The sequence below is a fragment of the Dama dama genome, chromosome 23 (genome assembly GCF_033118175.1).
Source record: "Dama dama isolate Ldn47 chromosome 23, ASM3311817v1, whole genome shotgun sequence".
Lineage (NCBI taxonomy): Eukaryota > Metazoa > Chordata > Mammalia > Artiodactyla > Cervidae > Dama > Dama dama.
Window position 1 is genome coordinate 34497690 of NC_083703.1, and position 18072 is coordinate 34515761.

Consider the following 18072-nt stretch of genomic DNA (forward strand, 5'->3'; position numbering starts at 1 on the left):
CTGACATTTATAGAACATTCAACCTGGTCCTTTTTAAATGCACATAAAAGATTCAGGAAGACAGATCACATCCAGGATCATACAACAAAACAAATTAAAAATATGTATATAAAATTTAAATTATTGAGTTGGCCAAAACAACATACTTTTTGGTCAGCCTAGTATGTATTCTTAGCATAATGAATATAAACTACATATGTAGGAAAAAGAGGAAAAAATTTCCAAACACTTTAGAAATTAACACACATCTAAGGAACCCCTGGGTCAAAGAGAAAAATGAAAAAGAAAATATAAAAACTTGTGGAATGTACCAAAAACAGTGCTTAAAGGGTAATTTACATTATTAAATGCCTATGTTATAAAATAAGGACTCAAATCAAAACTGTGCTACCATGGTAAACAGTGGGAGAAGAGAAAAATAAACTCAGAAAGAAGTATTAAGAACAGAAATCAATAAAAGTGAAAAAAGAATAGATAAAATAGTAAAAGGTTCTTTGAAAAGACCAAAAACAATGACAGACATTAAAAAAGACTGACAAAAATGAGGGAAGCTATAAATTTCTAATATCAGGAATGAAAAGGGGATCACTGTTTAGATCTTTGGCCCATTTTTTGATTGGGTCATTTATTTTTCTGGAATTGAGCTGCAGGAGTTGCTTGTATATTTTTGAGATTAATCCTTTGTCTGTTTCTTCATTTGCTATTATTTTCTCCCAATCTGAGGGCTGTCTTTTCACCTTGCTTATAGTTTCCTTTGTTGTGCAAAAGCTTTTAAGTTTAATTAGGTCCCATTTGTTTATTATTGCTTTTATTTCCAATATTCTGGGAGGTGGGTCATAGAGGATCCTGCTGTGATTTATGTCGGGGAGTGTTTTGCCTATGTTCTCCTCTAGGAGTTTTATAGTTTCTGGTCTTACATTTAGATCTTTAATCCATTTTGAGTTTATTTTTGTGTATGGTGTTAGAAAGTTTTCTAGTTTCATTCTTTTACAAGTGGTTGACCAGTTTTCCCAGCACCACTTGTTAAAGAGGTTGTCTTTTTTCCATTGTATATCCTTGCCTCCTTTGTCGAAGACAAGGTGTCCATAGGTTCGTGGATTTATCTCTGGGCTTTCTATTCTGTTCCATTGATCTATATTTCTGTCTTTGTGCCAGTACCATACTGTCTTGATGACTGTGGCTTTGTAGTAGAGTTTGAAGTCAGGCAGGTTGATTCCTCCAGTTCCATTCTTCTTTCTCAAGATTACTTTGGCTATTCGAGGTTTTTTGTATTTCCATACAAATTGTGAAATTATTTGGTCTAGTTCTGTGAAAAATACCGTTGGTAGCTTCATAGGGATTGCATTGAATCTATAGATTGCTTTGGGTAGTATAGTCCTTTTGACAATATTGATTCTTCCAATCCATGAACACGGTATGTTTCTCCATCTGTTTGTGTCCTCTTTGATTTCTTTCATCAGTGTTTTATAGTTTTCTATGTATAGGTCTTTTGTTTCTTTAGGTAGACATTTCTCCAAAGAAGACATACAGATGGCTAACAAACACATGAAAAGATGCTCAACATCACTCATTATCAGAGAAATGCAAATCAAAACCACAATGAGATATCATTACACGCCAGTCAGGATGGCTGCTATCCAAAAGTCTACAAGCAATAAATGCTGGAGAGGGTGTGGAGAAAAGGGAACCCTCTTACACTGTTGGTGGGAATGCAAACTAGTACAGCCGCTATGGAAAACAGTGTGGAGATTCCTTAAAAAACTGGAAATAGAACTGCCATATGACCCAGCAATACCATTTCTGGGCATACACACCGAGGAAACCATATCTGAAAGAGACACGTGCACCCCAATGTTCATCGCAGCACTGTTTATAATAGCCAGGACATGGAAGCAACCTAGATGCCCATCAGCAGATGAATGGATAAGGAAGCTGTGATACATATACACCATGGAATATTACTCAGCCATTAAAAAGAATTCATTTGAATCAGTTCTAATGAGATGGATGAAACTGGAGCCCATCATACAGAGTGAAGTAAGCCAGAAAGATAAAGACCAATATAGTATACTAATGCATATATATGGAATTTAGAAAGATGGTAACGATAACCCTATATGCAAAACAGAAAAAGAGACACAGATGTACAGAACAGACTTTTGGACTCTGTGGGAGAAGGCGAGGGTGGGATGTTTTGAGAGAATAGTATCGAAACATGTATATTATCTATGGTGAGACAGATCACCAGCCCAGGTTGGATGCATGAGACAAGTGCTCGGGCCTGGTGCTCTGGGAAGATCCAGAGGAATCGGGTGGAGAGGGAGGTGGGAGGGGGGATCAGGATGGGGAATACATGTAAATCCATGGCTGATTCATGTCAATGTATGACAAAAACCACTACAATATTGTAAAGTAATTAGCTTTCAACTAATAAAAATAAATGAAAAAAATTTAAAAAAAAATGAAAAGGGGATCACTGCAGAGCCAGAAGATATTAAAAGGGCTATGAGTTCAAGAAGTAAACATTAAGATATACATTTCTGACTCTTAAAGAGTTTATTCATGTTTTTTTTTTAATGGAAGTATTAAAATGCTATGGATTTCACATATGAATGGTGTTTAAAAATGTAATTTTTAATGTGCTAGAAATTAGATTGTTTGTAATTACACTTAAATGAAAAATTTTATATATCCATTATGAAATCTGTGAGGCAGTTCATAATCAGTTTGTAAAATATAAATTTGGAGGATAATAACAGTAGTTAGGGTAGCTGTGAAGATTAAATCACTACAGTATATGCTTAGTATTGTACCAGACATTCAGTAAGTGCTATTAATTGTGAGCTATTTTCCTTAAAGCAGTCTTGTAAGGTTAACATCTCCTAACACACATGAATTTGAAAACTTTTAAAGGGACTATATCCTCAAAAACTAGAAACTACTGCAAGTCATCCAAGATCAAATGGCTAATCTGAATATTCCTATAATTCTTTTAAAAATTTAATTTATAGTTTAAAATCTTCCCCCCCAAATAATAGAAAATTCTAGGTCAGAATGTAAGTCCACTTTAAGTTTTACCAGACATTTACTGAACAGCATTTAAACAGTATTTTTAAGAAAACAGAGGAGAAAGGAAGACTTTCCTATTAATTTTATGAGGCCCATATGACCTTGATACCAAAACCATGTTACAATATTACAAAAAACAAACCAACCAACCTATAGACCAGAATCTCTCATGAACATTGGCACAAAAATCTTCAACCAAAAATTACCAAGTCATATTCAGCAATATATGAAAACACAATGACTCAGAGGGGCTTTCCAGATAATCTAAAGCTAGTTCAATATTGGAAAGTCCATTAATGCATTTCACTGTGTTAACAGACTGAAGAAGTAAAACCACATGATCATATCAACTGACAGAGAAACAACATTTGAAAAAATCTGACATCTATTCATGATGAAAACTCTCAACAAACTAGAGATGAAAATGGTTTCATAAAGAACATCTACAATAAATCCACAGTTAACATAATATTTTAAAGCCAAAGACCACATACTTTCTTTCCCTCTAAGATTGGGAAAATGTCCACTCTTACCACTCCTGGAATTTTCTAATAAAAAGAAATAAATGGTATACAGACTAGAAAAGAAGAAATAAATGACCCCAATTTGAAGAGAAGACTGTCTACATAGAAATCTTAAGAATCTCCAAAGAATTTTTAGAACTAGCAAGTCTGCAGGATACAAGGGCAACACAACAAAAATCAATCATATTGCCCAATCATGTAACCCTGATTAATGAGAATGAACAAATGGAAACTTAAAAACAAAATATTCACAATAGTTTTTCCCTTCAAAAATGAAAGACAGAGGTTTAAGTCTCTCAAAACATGTTAATGATCTGCATTTTGAAACTATAAAATACTAATGTAAGAAATCAAAGAATACCTATACAGATTAAAAAAAAAAATCAACATCCAAAAATCAGTTGCATTTCTATATAGTGATACCATATGAAATAGAAATAAAAAAATAAATGAAACTTGTTTACAATAGCATCAAAACTAACAAAATACGTACGAATAAATTTAACCAAGGAAATAAAAGCACTAAATGCTGTGAGGCAATTTTCCTCCAATTAAAAAATAAAAACACAATTTCATTTAAAAAGCTGTAAAACACTGATGAAAGAAATTGAAAACACAAATAAGTAGAAAGATATCTTGTGTTCATGACCTAGAAGAATTAATACCGTTAAATATCCATACTACCCAGAGCTATTTGTAGATTCAATGCAATCCCCATCCAAATTCCAATAGCATTTTTTACAGAAACAGAAAATAAAGAATCCTAAACTTTAATGTGAAATTACAAAAGATCCTGAATAGCCAAACAATCTTGAGTAATAAGAACAAAGCTGGAGGTATCACACCTGCTGATTTCAAACTATACTATAAAACTATAGTAATAAAAACATGTGGTACTGGCATTGAAAACACATAGACTAATGGAAAAGAATCAAAGGCCCAGAAATAAACCCATGTATACACTAAAGTCAAGGAATACTTGACAAGGGAGCCAAGAAAGCTCAATAGGCAAAAGGTGGTCTCTTCAATCGATGGTGTTGGAAAAAGTAGACAGTCACATGTAGAAGAATGAAGCTAGCCCTATCTCATATCACTATCAAACATTAACTCAAAATGGGTTAAAGACTTCAATGTGAAACATGAAACCATAAAAATCCTGGAAGAAAATATAGGGGAAAAAACTCCCTGACATTGATCTTGGCAGTGATTTTCTAGATATGACACCAAAGCACAAGTAAAAAAATAAAAAATAAAGGAATACATCAAACTAAAAAAGCTTCTGCACAGCAAAAGAAATGATTAACAAAATGAAAGGCAACCTGTGCGGCAGAAGAAAGTATCTGCAAACCATATAAGTGAAAAGGGGTTAATATTCAAAATGTACAGGGAACTTCTAAAACTTGATAGTAAAAAAGCAAATAATGACTTAAAAATGGGCAAAGGACCTGAATGAGCTTCCCTGGTGGCTCAGTGGTAAAGAATCCACCTGCCAATGTGGGAGACGTGGGTTTGATCATTGGGTTGGGAAGAGTCCCTGGAGGAGATAGCAACCCACTTCAGTATTCTTGCTTTGGAAATCCCATGAACAGAAGAGCCTGGAAGGCTATAGTTCATGGGGACGCAGAGTCAGGCAGGACTTAGTGACTGAGCACACACAAAGGCCCTGAACAGACTGTTTTTTTCTCCCCCCCCCCAAAGAAGACATACAAATGGCAAAGAAATACACATGAGAAGGTGTTCAATATCGCTTATCATCAGGGAAATGTAAATCAAAACCATAATGAGATACCACTTCACACCTGTTAGAAAGGCTGTCATCAAATAGACAAGGTGTTGGTGATGTGGAGAAAAGGGAACCCTTGGTGCACTATTTGGAATGTAACCTGGTGGTGCCACTATGAAAAACAGTATGGAGGTTCCCCAAGAACATTAAAAACAGAACTACCATGTGATCCAGAAATCCTACTTCTGAGTATGTATCGGAAGGAAAAGAAATTACTATCTCAAGAAATATCTGTACTCCTATGTTCACTGAAGCATTATTTATAATAGCCAAGGCATGATGTCAGCATGACCTGATGAAGGTGGCATTAACCTTCATCACCTGGTTAAGATGCTGTCTGTCAGGCTTCTTTATACCAGTTATTATGCCTTTCTTTATAATTTTCTGGTGGGGAAATACTTTGAGATTATGCAAATATCTTTTTCCTCATGTTATTGGCACCCACTAACTTTAGCAACCATTGACAGCTCTTGCCCACAACAATTACCAAGGTGTTTGCCTAATGGTGATTTTCCACTCCCCTGATTACTTCTTAGTTTACAACTAGAATTATACTATAAGGAAGAGCTTTCCCTTCGCCTCCATGTATTTAAGTATTTATATCCATATGGATGCATTGACATTTATTTCATTTCATAGATTATAATCCAATACTATCATTTATTTTGCTGCCAAAATTGTTGTAGATTTGGCCATGGGGCGTTCCTTCAAGTTAGCTCTTGTGTCTCTTGATATGCCTTCATAAATGTTTTTTTAGCACTTTCTTACTCGTGTTCCAGGCTTATCTTACATTTCCTCTCCCGTGGTTCCAGAATCAGTCATTTCTGCAAGGAGTCCTGCTACGGTCATTCTGCCGATCTGGGCGCTGGATACGCTTACTGCTGCTGTTTGTCACTGCCGCCCTGCCTTCTCAGCAGACAGAGCTGGGAGACACGCGTGTGCACTGACACCTGCACGCAGGCGTGTGTACTTTCTTACTTGTCTTCATAGACATTAAGAACCATGAGATCACACTAATACCTCTGATTCCAATCAGACACCACAGGGTTTATCCCAGCCTCCTTTCTTCCCCTTGTGTGTAACTTCCTGCTGACAGTGAGAAACCTGGGTCTCCTTATCCTCAACACAGTTACTGATTTGTTCAATTTCAGAGTACACTATATACATAAAGTAGTCTCAAAATCATGCATACCTCTGTAAGTAGCACTTTTATTAGGGAAATCGGGGACAGGAAGGGGTGTGTGACGCTTTTCTGAGTGTCTTCCTGCACCTTTACAGCCAGGACAATCCGCCCCTCCCCCAAATAAATCACCCAGCAGACAGAACATAAAATGAAACAGAGAATTAGCAAGGGATCACAATGAATTCACAATGAATATCACAAATGAATTACACGACACACCGAAGGGGAGGGGAAGACAAGAACCTAAGTAACTTGGAAATCAATACTTGGAACATGTGTTGTAGAGCTGACGACACAGGAGTGTAGAGTGACGACACACTGCTCTCCGTCCAGGCACACGTCTGACTGGCTGGGATTTTTCAGGAGGGCAGTGGGCACAGCTGAGGTTCCCACTGTAGGTAGAGCCCAGACTCCTCCCTCTGGGCCACCTCATAATGCTTATGCATTTAGAGTCACTCAAATGTTAGTGCTGCACATTTAGTGCAAATGGAGTTGGATCCCGTTATGAGCAGAGCTAAAAAAAAGACCTCTGCGGTCATCTGGCCCAGTTTTTTCATTTTATAGATGCAAAAGTGGCACGCAGGAGACACAGCAGTACAAAGACGATGAGAAGCTGCGTGGTGAGCTTTTCCACATCACACACCACCTTTGGTTGAAGAAGGTTCCAAAGGGTAGGTGAGGCTAAATCTTGAGACGAGGATAATTTGGTTCAATACTGAGTTATTTAGTGATGGAGGCATTCTTTGCATAGATTATTTATTGTATTTTATTATAGTGTTAGTTGCTTAACTGGAGAAGGCAATGGCAACCCACTCCAGTACTCTTGAGGAGCCTGGCGGGCTGCTGTCTATGGGGTCGCACAGAGTCGGACACGACTGAAGCGACTTAGCAGCAGCAGCAGCAGCAGTTGCTTAATTGTGTCTGATTCTTTGCGACCCCATGGACTGTAGTCCACCAGGCTCCCCTGTTCATGGAATTCTCCAGGCAAGAATACTGAAGTGGGTTGCCATTCCCTTCTCCAGGAGATCTTCCTGACCCACGGATCAAAGCCAGGTATCCTGCATTGCAGGTGGATTCTTTATTGTCTAAGCCGCCATTTTATTATAACTTGTACTCAAAAAAGCTTTATTGCTATAACTGTAAGATCAGACTTGTGTATGTTTTTATCTTAAAGAAGTTTTCACTGACTTGGCATTTTTGTCAACGTGTGCATTTCTATAGAGGTTAAAAATTTTCAAGTCAGAAAAATGGTTAAGTCACTCTCGAGATCATTTTAAGGCATTAAGAGATAGCCGGTCCATTAAATGATACTGTATACCATTGGATTAGTTTCATGTAATTTTTAAAAGCTAAAAGAATAAAAGGTCTATAAAACAGGTGTCCTGAAAGAGCATGCATATTTTAAAATGTTTAACTGACACAAGCATGAGAGCTTCTGGCTGAACCACAAGCAGCTCTTGTCAGATAAGTATGATATGCTGGAACACTGCCAAGTTACACTAGCTTTCCTACCAAAAAAGAGTGAAGTTTATAAGTCTTTTAAGACAACAGGACTTAATGAATCTAGAAATCTCATTCTTAGATGTGAACATGTCTTAGTTTATTTAGTTTTATAATGAAAATATTGTTTCTCTTAATCCTTCTAAGAACTTGATCCTAACTTGAGACCTCATTCACAGGTAAGATTTTAAAAGGCATTTATGGCATAATTAACATTTTGATAGCATATAATATTTCCCAGTACACTTAAGATTGACAATTTGTACTCTGGTTGCAAATCTGTTACCAGTTTCACGTGCTCATCTCTGCCCCAGGTGAATGTCATTGCCTGCTTTCTTCACTGTTCCCCCTTTTCTTAGTCTTTCAGGAAACCAACTGGCATAGACAGTGTGGCTCCTGTAGCTTACTTCTTTGGCTTTTTGCTTGTTGTACCTTGGGTAGTGGCTGATTAATAGGACGCACCAACAAGTAAAGAACACCGAGCAGCAGTGGAGCCGGGCCTCCTGACAGCACAGAAGCTAAGGGGACCTGGCCGGGGACCATCTGCCCCCAGTGCCGGCTCCTCTGGCCGTAACTCAGGTGCTGTGTTTCTGCTCCGGGAGCAGGCTGGTTTGGTCAACCAGGTCCAATGTGACAGATAATTTTTCAAATTCAGCCACAAGGACCATCCTGAGGAGTCATAAAACAATTCAAGGGTAGAAGTGCTCTGGATCTGAGGCCTCATTACATAAACTTTCAGTGGAATGCATGATTAAAGGTCGGTTAATTGTAACCAACTGAATGAACCATTAAAAATTACTAACCTGGATATTCATGAAGTTAAATTAATTTACAGAGGATTCTGAACCAATAGTCCAGCAAAAAGTCTGGGCAGCCTTGCATCCCTGGGCAGGGCTGCAGATCAGCTGTGCATCTTTTTGCAGATGAAATTTTAAACTCCCATTGTTTACCAGAGGAATGGTTTTACATTTACTGGCTTGTTCTACCTGGTCAGGCAAGATTGTTTTGAACATGGTGTGACACACATAAACCTTATTTAACAAGGTGAGGTTAAGCCCAGAACTAGCACTTTATGTAGTCTGTTTATGAAATGAATGTATCTTCAAATTGAGGGTTAATTTTTTAGAGGAGTTTTAATTAGTTTTCACTATCTTCATAGCATGTTCTCTAAACAATGCACACTGAACAACTGTGGCTCAAATGAACAATTATGTTCAGGTAGGAATTAATGTGCAATTCTTAATACCCTGTGACTTGGGTATCAAATTTACCATAAGATTTGGTCAAATATAACTTGAGGGAGCTCATACACAATACAAATTAGAAAGTATTGACATTTACTCCATTTCATTCATTTTATCTACCCCTACTCATGTTTTCCACTTTGTCATCACACATAATTGAGAAAATCTGGACAAGAAGGATATTCTATTGCATGTGGCCGTATGTTTACTCTCGTCATTGTGCTTTCTTCCTTCCTGATAGCACAAGATTTCTTTTCTGTCATTTCCTTTTTATTCAGAGGCTGCTTTCAGACATTCGTTTAGGGAAGGTGTGCTGGGGACAAACCCTCTCCATATTCCTTCATTTGATTTCTTCTTCATCTTTGAAAGATCTCTTCTCTGGATACAGAATCCCAGGGTTGACATTTTTTTTTAATGCAGGAGAAATATACTACTACTCAACTTCTACTGTAAGGCTGGCAGCCCCGAGAACTCCTTTTTTAATATAGCATGTATTCCTGCTTCCAAAGGAATGAGGAGCAGACACGTCCACGTGCAAGACAATTCTTTTCTTTAGCATTTGAGGTCTCCTGTTTCTGGCTGGCTCCATGATTTCCTATGAGAAATTTTTGGCACTTAAACTGTTTCCCCCTAAAGGTATATGTACCTTCCTTCTCTGCTTTCAGGATTCTTTCTTTGGCTTTAGTTTGCTTATGACACACTGTGACCTGGGTCTCCTTGGATTTATCCTGTTTGGAATGCAGGCTCCTGTCTTTTTGCTGCATTTGGGAAAATTTCAGCCATTATTTCTTGGAATAAGATTTCAGGCTCCTCCTCCTCTCCTGGAATTCTGATGACAGGCACATGGGACCCAGCGGAGTGGCTCAGGCTCGGCTCCATTCTGCAGCCTGGCTCTGCTGTTCACACGGGACGCAGGCTCTATCCCCACGACCACATCGCTGATGCCTTCTGCATTCTCCCACACGGCTATGGGGTCTGTGTGCTGAGGCTCTGAATTTCAGTCACTGTATTTTTCAGTTCTAAATCTTCCATCTGGTGCTTCCTTATATTTTTATTTCTCTGTGAAGACTGCATTTTTTCATTTGAAGCAAGCTCACGATTGGGAGCTGAAGCGCTTTTATCATGACGATCCATGCCGATAATTCTAGCATCTCTGCCACCCCAGTGTTGGTGCTTGTTAACTGTCTTTTCTGCTTCAGTGGAGATTTTCCAATGAGTAAGTTGTGAAAATGACACTTGGGACATTCAGTTATTCTGCTGGGACACAGACACCCTAAATCTCCTGTGGGAAGGTGTTCAGGGTCTCATTCCGGGCCATGGCGGGCAGGTCTGGGCTCCTCTCTCAGCCTCTATTCCTGCCTGGGGAGAGAGCCGGCTCTTTATGGCTAAATGGGTGGGATCTAGGCTCCCACCAGGCTCTTCTGATTCCACGCTGGCTGAGGGGGCGAGGGTGCCTTATCATTGCCCCACATGGCTTCCACTGACATCACGGGTGGTGCAGGGTGGAAGCCGTGAGTCCTCACCAGGCTTCCCAGCAGGAGAGGGCAGGATGCCTATTACCACTGTGGGGAGGCGGAATGGAAGGCCAGGTTTCCACGTGGTTTCCAGGGCATGTCCACTGTCACTGCTGCTGAGAGGGGAGCAAAGCCCCATCTCCCGAGTTGGTCTCTGACATCACCACAGCAGGGGGGTGTGTGTGCCCTGCTCAGTCGATGCCAAAGCCTGGGATCCCCACTGGTGGGCATGGGCCACAGGGCTGCAGTCTTCCTGTGGCTGGACTAGAGCAGTTGGTGTGCACAGCCTTCTTCTTACCAAGTGTTGAGGTTCTGATCCCCAGGGGACTCACTACTGACTGGGTTGTTCCTTGGGTCCTAGGAAATCTGCCCGTCTTCTCCCCACCTTCCAGAGTCTTGGGTTTGTTTACATGTAATATCCAGAGGTTCTGGCTGTACTTAGCATGAGAAACAGGGAAAAATATGCATTTCATTTCCCTAGAAGCAGAGGTCTCTATAGTTTTTTTAAAAAGAGTTAATAAGGGACTAGGTGATTATCTTATTTTACTGCTTCCCAGATGCCTTATACATGGGCCAGCCCAGAAAACTCCTTAATATCTATTCATATTTTACATAAGAAAAGTTTAAGAAAATAAAAAAAGCAAAGTGTCACTCAGAAGGAACTTCCAGGTTGCTCTGATTTCAAAAGTATATTTATAAAAAGCAGGAGAAATATCACCTAACCTGGATTGAATACAGGAGTTTAGACAATGTAAGGTCCAAATGTCAGGAAGATAAAAACTGAAGAAGAACTGAAGCTCTCAAATCGAGTCTAGGAGGATGCAGTCAAGCTGGTCTACATGGGCCCTGATCTGCTATGTGGCATAATCTGTATTCAAATCCCGCAGGCAACCAGGAACATGAAAATTAGCTGTGATCGTCTCTTCCAGAAAGTATGAAGTTCAAGAACCAAAAGAAACTAAAAACTCAGGATAGAGAGATCATGGTACAAAAACACTTGGGTTTCCTGGCTTGTACAAAATTATTTTCAGAAAATACAAAAAGTCTTTGAAAATAAATCACTAACCTGACCACTACTCATGATCTTTGAGGGACAGTGGAGATTAGCAGAGGTGGACAAAGTCATTCAGTTTGCATATTGTTCCTTTTGAAACTACAGGTCAGAGATGTTTAACTTCCTTCTGGAGAATGTGTTCTAGAATAGATTATGTAAGGTACTGTGCGTGTGTATCTGCACTAAAGAATAAAAAAAAAAAAAACAACACAACACTGACCCTGAGCACTCAGGATGGGTTCAGTAAAAGTCATATAAACTGGCCTCATATCCATTTTTTACCTTATTCCTAGGAGGCATGATCTCATATAATATTTATTTTTGAAGACATGGATGGCAGAAAGTGAAGAGGAACTAAAGCACCTCTTGAAAAAAAAAAAATAAAGCACCTCTTGATGAAGGTGAAAGAGGAGAGTAAAAAAGCTGGCTGAAAACTCAACATTCAAAAAACTAAGATCATGGCATCTGGTCCTATCACTTTATGGCAAATAGATGGGAAAAAAACAGTAACAGTGACAGACTATTTTCTTGGGTTTCAAAATCACTGTGGATGGTGACTGCAGCCATGAAATTAAAAGATGCTTGTTTCTTGGAAGACAAGCTGTGACAAAATCTAGACAGCATATTAAAAAGCAGAGACATCACCTTGCCAACAAACGTCCAGATACTCAAAGCTATGGTTTTTCCAGCAGTCATGTACGGATGTGAGTTGGACCATAAAGAAGGCTGAGCACGGAAAAATTGATGCTTTTGAACTATGGTGCTGGAGAAGACTCTTGAGAGTCCCCTGAATAACAAGGAAATCAAACCAGTCAATCCTAAAGGAAATCAACCCTGAATATTCACTGGAAGGACTGATGCTGATGCTCCAATATTTTGGCCACCTGATGCAAAGAGCCAACTCCTTGGAAAAGACCCTGATGCTGGGAAAGATTGAAGGCAGGAAAAGGGGATGACAGAGGACGAGATGACTAGATGGCATCACCAGCTCAAAGGACATGAGTTTGGGCAAACTCTGGGAGACGGTGAAGGACAGGGAAGCCTGGCATGCTGCAAGTCCATGGGGTTGCATAATGTGATATGACTTAGTGACTGAACAACAACAAAAAAATACAAAAATATAATTTGTTGGCTTCTAAGCAGATTCTCCACTTGAGGTCATGATACGAAATTAAAGACAGGTTTAACTATATCAATAGTGTATGAAAAGCTTGATTCTGCTTATAAAAAACTAACAAAATTCAATATATTATATGGCTCAATATACTAAATGCAAGTATGGTTGAAATAACTGTTATTCTACTTCAGAAACTACTTTTTGGTAAGTAGAATGGGCCAGTCCATGGCCTTTTAGGAACCAGGCTGCACAGGAGGAGGTAAGCGGCAGGCAAAGGAATGAAGCGTCATCTGCATTTACAGCCGCTCCTCATCACTTGTGTAACTGCCTGAGCTCCACCTCGTTACCACCTGAGCTCCACCTCCTGTCAGATCAGCAGAGGCATTAGATTCTCAAAGGGGTGTGAACCCTACTGTGAATTGTGCATGTGAGGATCTAGGCTGCGCACTCCTTATGAGAATCCTCCAGAAACACCTGCCCCCCAACACACACTGGTCCATGGAAAAATGTCTTCCATGAAACTGGTCCCTGGTGCCAAAAAGGTTGGGAACCACTGGATTAACAAGACAAATAAACTGTAGTTCATTTCAAACTTATCATCCAGTTTATCATTTCAGTTAATACACTTTTTAAAAAAACCCAGAGAATAGAATATTATGAGAAAAACTGAACTCACCATCGTCCTCCCAGCAGCTCTTTGCGCTCCCTTCTCTTGCGCTGCTCCCGGGCAACACTGTCTGGTCTGAGGGCAGGTCATCGTCTGGCACGCCGCCTTCACAGTCGGCTGTATCTGTGATGCTTTCTTCTTCCACAATATGGAGTTTGTCTTCATCGTCTGAATCTGAGTTTGTTTCTACCACAGTATTATAATTTGTAACTGTAATACAAACAAGAAACAATCAATCAAAACCAACTAGCATAAAAATAAGTTTTTACACCTTAGTAAAAAGAAATTTTAAGAAGTGCTTAACATAGATTGTCACTCAATAATAGTTTATTTTAGACTGTAAAATGTAAACAGCTAATGTATTTGATAACATGCATACATACAGCACTTAGTAGATACACAAAAAAGGCAAATAATAGTAGCCATGCCTAGTGAACACTTAATTGTATGTACAGGTGTTTTATAAAGAATAACTAATTTGATTCTTACAGCAACATTTTAGCAACCCTATGAACAGAGGATCCATCTACTGCCTACTGCTTATAGCCCTATTTTACAGAAGTGGGAACCAAGACACAGGGAAGGTCACTTGTCCATCTAGGAAGTGGCAGGGCAGGGATTTGAACCCCAGGAGCCTGGCTCCATATTCTGTGTTCTTAAACACTCCATCAAACATCTTTGCCAGTTACAGAAAGCTTATGTTACATGATACTGCTTAGGTGGAATGAGGGCTTCAAATCTTTCGAGTACTACAAATTAAGAGAAGAGTTTATCTTCCCTAATAAAACGGCAATGCAACATCAAGTTTAACAGTATTCTCAAGTTGTCAATTAGGTCCAGGCATTTTTGATTAATCCCATACCAACTTTAGAAAGAATCACCCAATATAACCAAATTTCCACATAATTCAGACATGATTTAAGTGATGTTTATATGTAAATAATGTTTATATGCAAGTCAAAAAAGAAACCTAATGTTCACTTTTCAAATGGGCATCTTTTCTACCTTTTCAATGAACTTCAATAAAGTTTAACACCAGCATTATAAAGATATATAATTATTCTGAATGACCACAGCTCACAGAACTAAAACAAATAACATAGTCCAGTCAATATTTTTCCTCCAGAGTCATTGTAATAGTCACTCTAACTGGATTAATTATTTAGAACTTCACTGGATATGATCACTGGAATAGCTCTTTTCAACGATCTGCAGGTACTTGCTAAAATTGAAGGGGGAAAAAAATAAGCTTTGTTCATGTAGCTAAACATTAATTGCTTTCAGTTATTCTTTCCATTTTTCCCTTAAAATTTCCAATCATTCTTGAAAGAACATAATCATCTAAATGCTTAAATGACATGGGCTATATATATACATATATATATATATATATATACACACACACCCCTCCCCATATAAACACACATAGACACACACACACACCCAAGAACACAAAAGAAGAAACACAATCTAAAAGTAGGGATGTGTATGTCAAGGTAGGAACTAATAACCAAAAGTCTCAAAAACTGCTTTAACAGACCTGGGGAAGACCCCTCTGTCCAAAAGAGTACCAGAGGTACCCTTCTGCCTACATTAGGAACTCTTCCATATCTGAGGAAAAATATCAAGTCTTGTGTCTTTAATACTTTGGAATAAATACATTTCCCCAGATCGTTCCTCAGAGCAAATAGTTTTCTCTCTAGTTGTAAATGTAAAAGTAATAGTGTCACTGTAAAAAATTCACACAATACAAAACATGTAAAATTAGAAAAGGCCCCTCCTCCAATTTTTCCTTCCTCAACCCATTCTTTCAAGGTAAAAATAACAGCAAGATTTATTAATCAATTTATGCACTAGGTAGACATGATACTTGGAGAAGGAAATGGCAACCCACTCCAGTATCCTTGCCGGGAGAATCCCATGGACGGAGTAGCCTGGTGGGCTGCAGTCCATGGAGTCGCAAAGAGTTGGGCACGACTGAGTGACTAATCCACACACACAGACACGATACTAAGTATTTTGTACGATGCTGCTGCTGCTAAGTCACTTGCAATGCTACAGACTGTATCCTCTGGCATGGATTCTATCCATGGGATTCACCGGGCAAGAATATTGGAGTGGGCTGCCATGCCCTCCTCCAGGGGATCTTCCTGACCCAGGGATCGTACCGTCGTCTCTTGTGTACTACATTAGCAGGTGGATTCTTGACCCCTAGCACCAGCTGGGAAGCCCATTCTATACACTTTATGCTATTAACTGTAATGCAGACCTCAGCCCGCACATGTCTACTGACTATAAGCCCTATGTGTCAGTGTGTGCACGCGCGTCTGACAAACACATACGGCTCACATCATACTGCTCTGCCATGCAGTTTCTGTGCCACGTAGTAACATATCCCGGAAACTTTTCTACGCGAGGCTCTATGGAGTTGTCTCACTTTCTTCTCAATGGTTACACAGCATTTCACTGTACAGACAGAATCTAACCAATCATCTGTAGACAAAATTTAGCTTTTTTCTAGTGTTTAAGCATTGTAAACAATGTAGTAATAAATTTTCTTATAAATACATCTTTGGACATTCCTTAAATAATTTGTCAGATACACTGGTAGGGGTAGAATTGCTGAATCCAAGGAAAACTTATTTAAGTAGCTATGAAAACACAGGAATTCCTTCCACTCTAGTCACGCCACGAACAAAGTAAATTGTGAAACTGTGACAGGTAAAGAGCATGATTCTCAAAGAACAGTCTGCAGCTGGAAGAGCGTTTCCCAGTGAGAGTAAGCGTTTAACTGAGAGTAAGATACAAATGTGTGTGTTTATAATTTTATTTATTTTTGGCTGTGCTGGGTCTTTTTGGCTGTGTGTGGGCTTTCTCCAGTTGCAGTGAGCGGGGACTACTCTCTAGTTGTGGTACAAGTGCTTCTCATTGTTGGGACTTCTCTTGTGGAGCATGGTCTCTAGGGCATGCGGGCTTCAGTTGTGGTGGCACATGGGCTCAGCAGTTGCAGCCCCTGGGGGCTAGCGCTTCAGTTGTGGTTCATGGGCTCAGCTGCCCCGCAGCATGTGGGATCTCCCTGGATCAGGAATCACACCCATGTTCCCTGCGTTGTCAGGCAGGTTCTTTACCACTGGGCACCAGGGAAGTGTGTGGGGTGTGTGTGCTTGAATGAGAGATCTTACTGACAAATGATGTAAAACGCTATTAGTCTTGTTTCTACTTTTCAGGGCTCCTTATCAGTAGCCGACTGAAAGCCTTACTGAAGTCATTTAAAGTTGAGACAGTATATAAAGGCATTTATATGCTCCAAACGAAAATCTGAACACAGCTAATGTTTCCTGAGGATTAACTGATTCTGTAGTTCACTAGACCTGGCTGCCATGCAAGGTCTGGTTCAGTGCAAAGCTCTCACTCTGCTTGGACGTTCATAGATAGCTGAAACTCCTACTAACTTCTAAAAGGAGGTTTTAGTACCTTTTCAATATCTTGCAGGCCATGGGTTTGCATTGATGGTATTCTTGCCTTTTAATACAATATACTCTACTTTAGCTTTATTAATATCAATTTTGTTGGCTGTAGGCTGTCTGGTTAACTCTAGATTGTATATTTACATGTACACTTAAGAGTATTTGGGGCTTGAAAAGTTTCCAAAAATTGGGCTTTAAGATATATATATACATTATGGTTTAAATATTTACTTGCATGCTTCATAGTTTTCATTACGTTCTTTTTACTCTGAGCTGTTTCATTCTGTCTGAATCAACTGTAGCCTGAAGTCCTCTTTGTGAATATCTGTCACTTTCTAGGGCTCTAGCAAAACTCCTTCCGGTGCCCCAGTAGAAGCTGCCTTTGTAGTATGGATGACTATAAGCCACATAACAAAAACACAGAGACTGCATATATTTTACTGTTATCTTGTGAATTTTCCCCAAAGTGTATTTTGAATAAGTGGAATAAAACTTGAAAAATCCAGAAGAGCAATATATTTTGTTGATTAAAATGGAAAAATAGACCAATAAGCCTTCTCACTGTCTTCTGCTTCACAGTCACTTAGTAGAGAGAAAGTAGTGAAAATCACTTATGCTAATTATCATAACTCAGATAACATGCAAGCCTGTGTGTCTGGATCTATCCTTTGGTGGATCCACAGAGCTAATTTCAAACTACACAGCTCCCACATCAGAAACACAGAGAGAATAATGCAGGACATTTATAAATTGTAGAAGACAATGAGTGTCAGTGATCTCAACTGTCTGCTCATCTATTTCCATATCTCTATACTGTGTGCAACCTTTGAATAAAAAATAATGAAATATAGTTTATCTAAAGAGAAGCATTTTTAACAATCACAGGTGGTCATAACCTCTCGCTTTTGGGTTTTAATTAAAATAATAAAATTTTAAGAAAGAAAAGAAAC

The 18072-nt window shown here is 39.0% G+C and overlaps 1 protein-coding gene and 1 non-coding gene across 4 annotated transcripts in view; both read right to left on the reverse strand.

Annotated features, from left to right (window-relative positions):
- ZEB1 (zinc finger E-box binding homeobox 1) overlaps nt 1-18072 on the reverse strand; it is a 192637-nt gene that overhangs the window by 41730 nt on the left and 132835 nt on the right. For all 3 annotated transcript variants that reach the window (XM_061126339.1, XM_061126338.1, XM_061126340.1), the window contains exon 2: nt 13665-13865. In XM_061126339.1, the coding sequence (XP_060982322.1) occupies nt 13665-13865 (201 nt within the window). The remainder of the gene's footprint in view (nt 1-13664; nt 13866-18072) is intronic.
- Nucleotides 9716-9841, reverse strand: LOC133045368 (small nucleolar RNA U109). The gene has a single exon (XR_009690243.1). It is a non-coding gene; the product is annotated as a small nucleolar RNA U109 (small nucleolar RNA).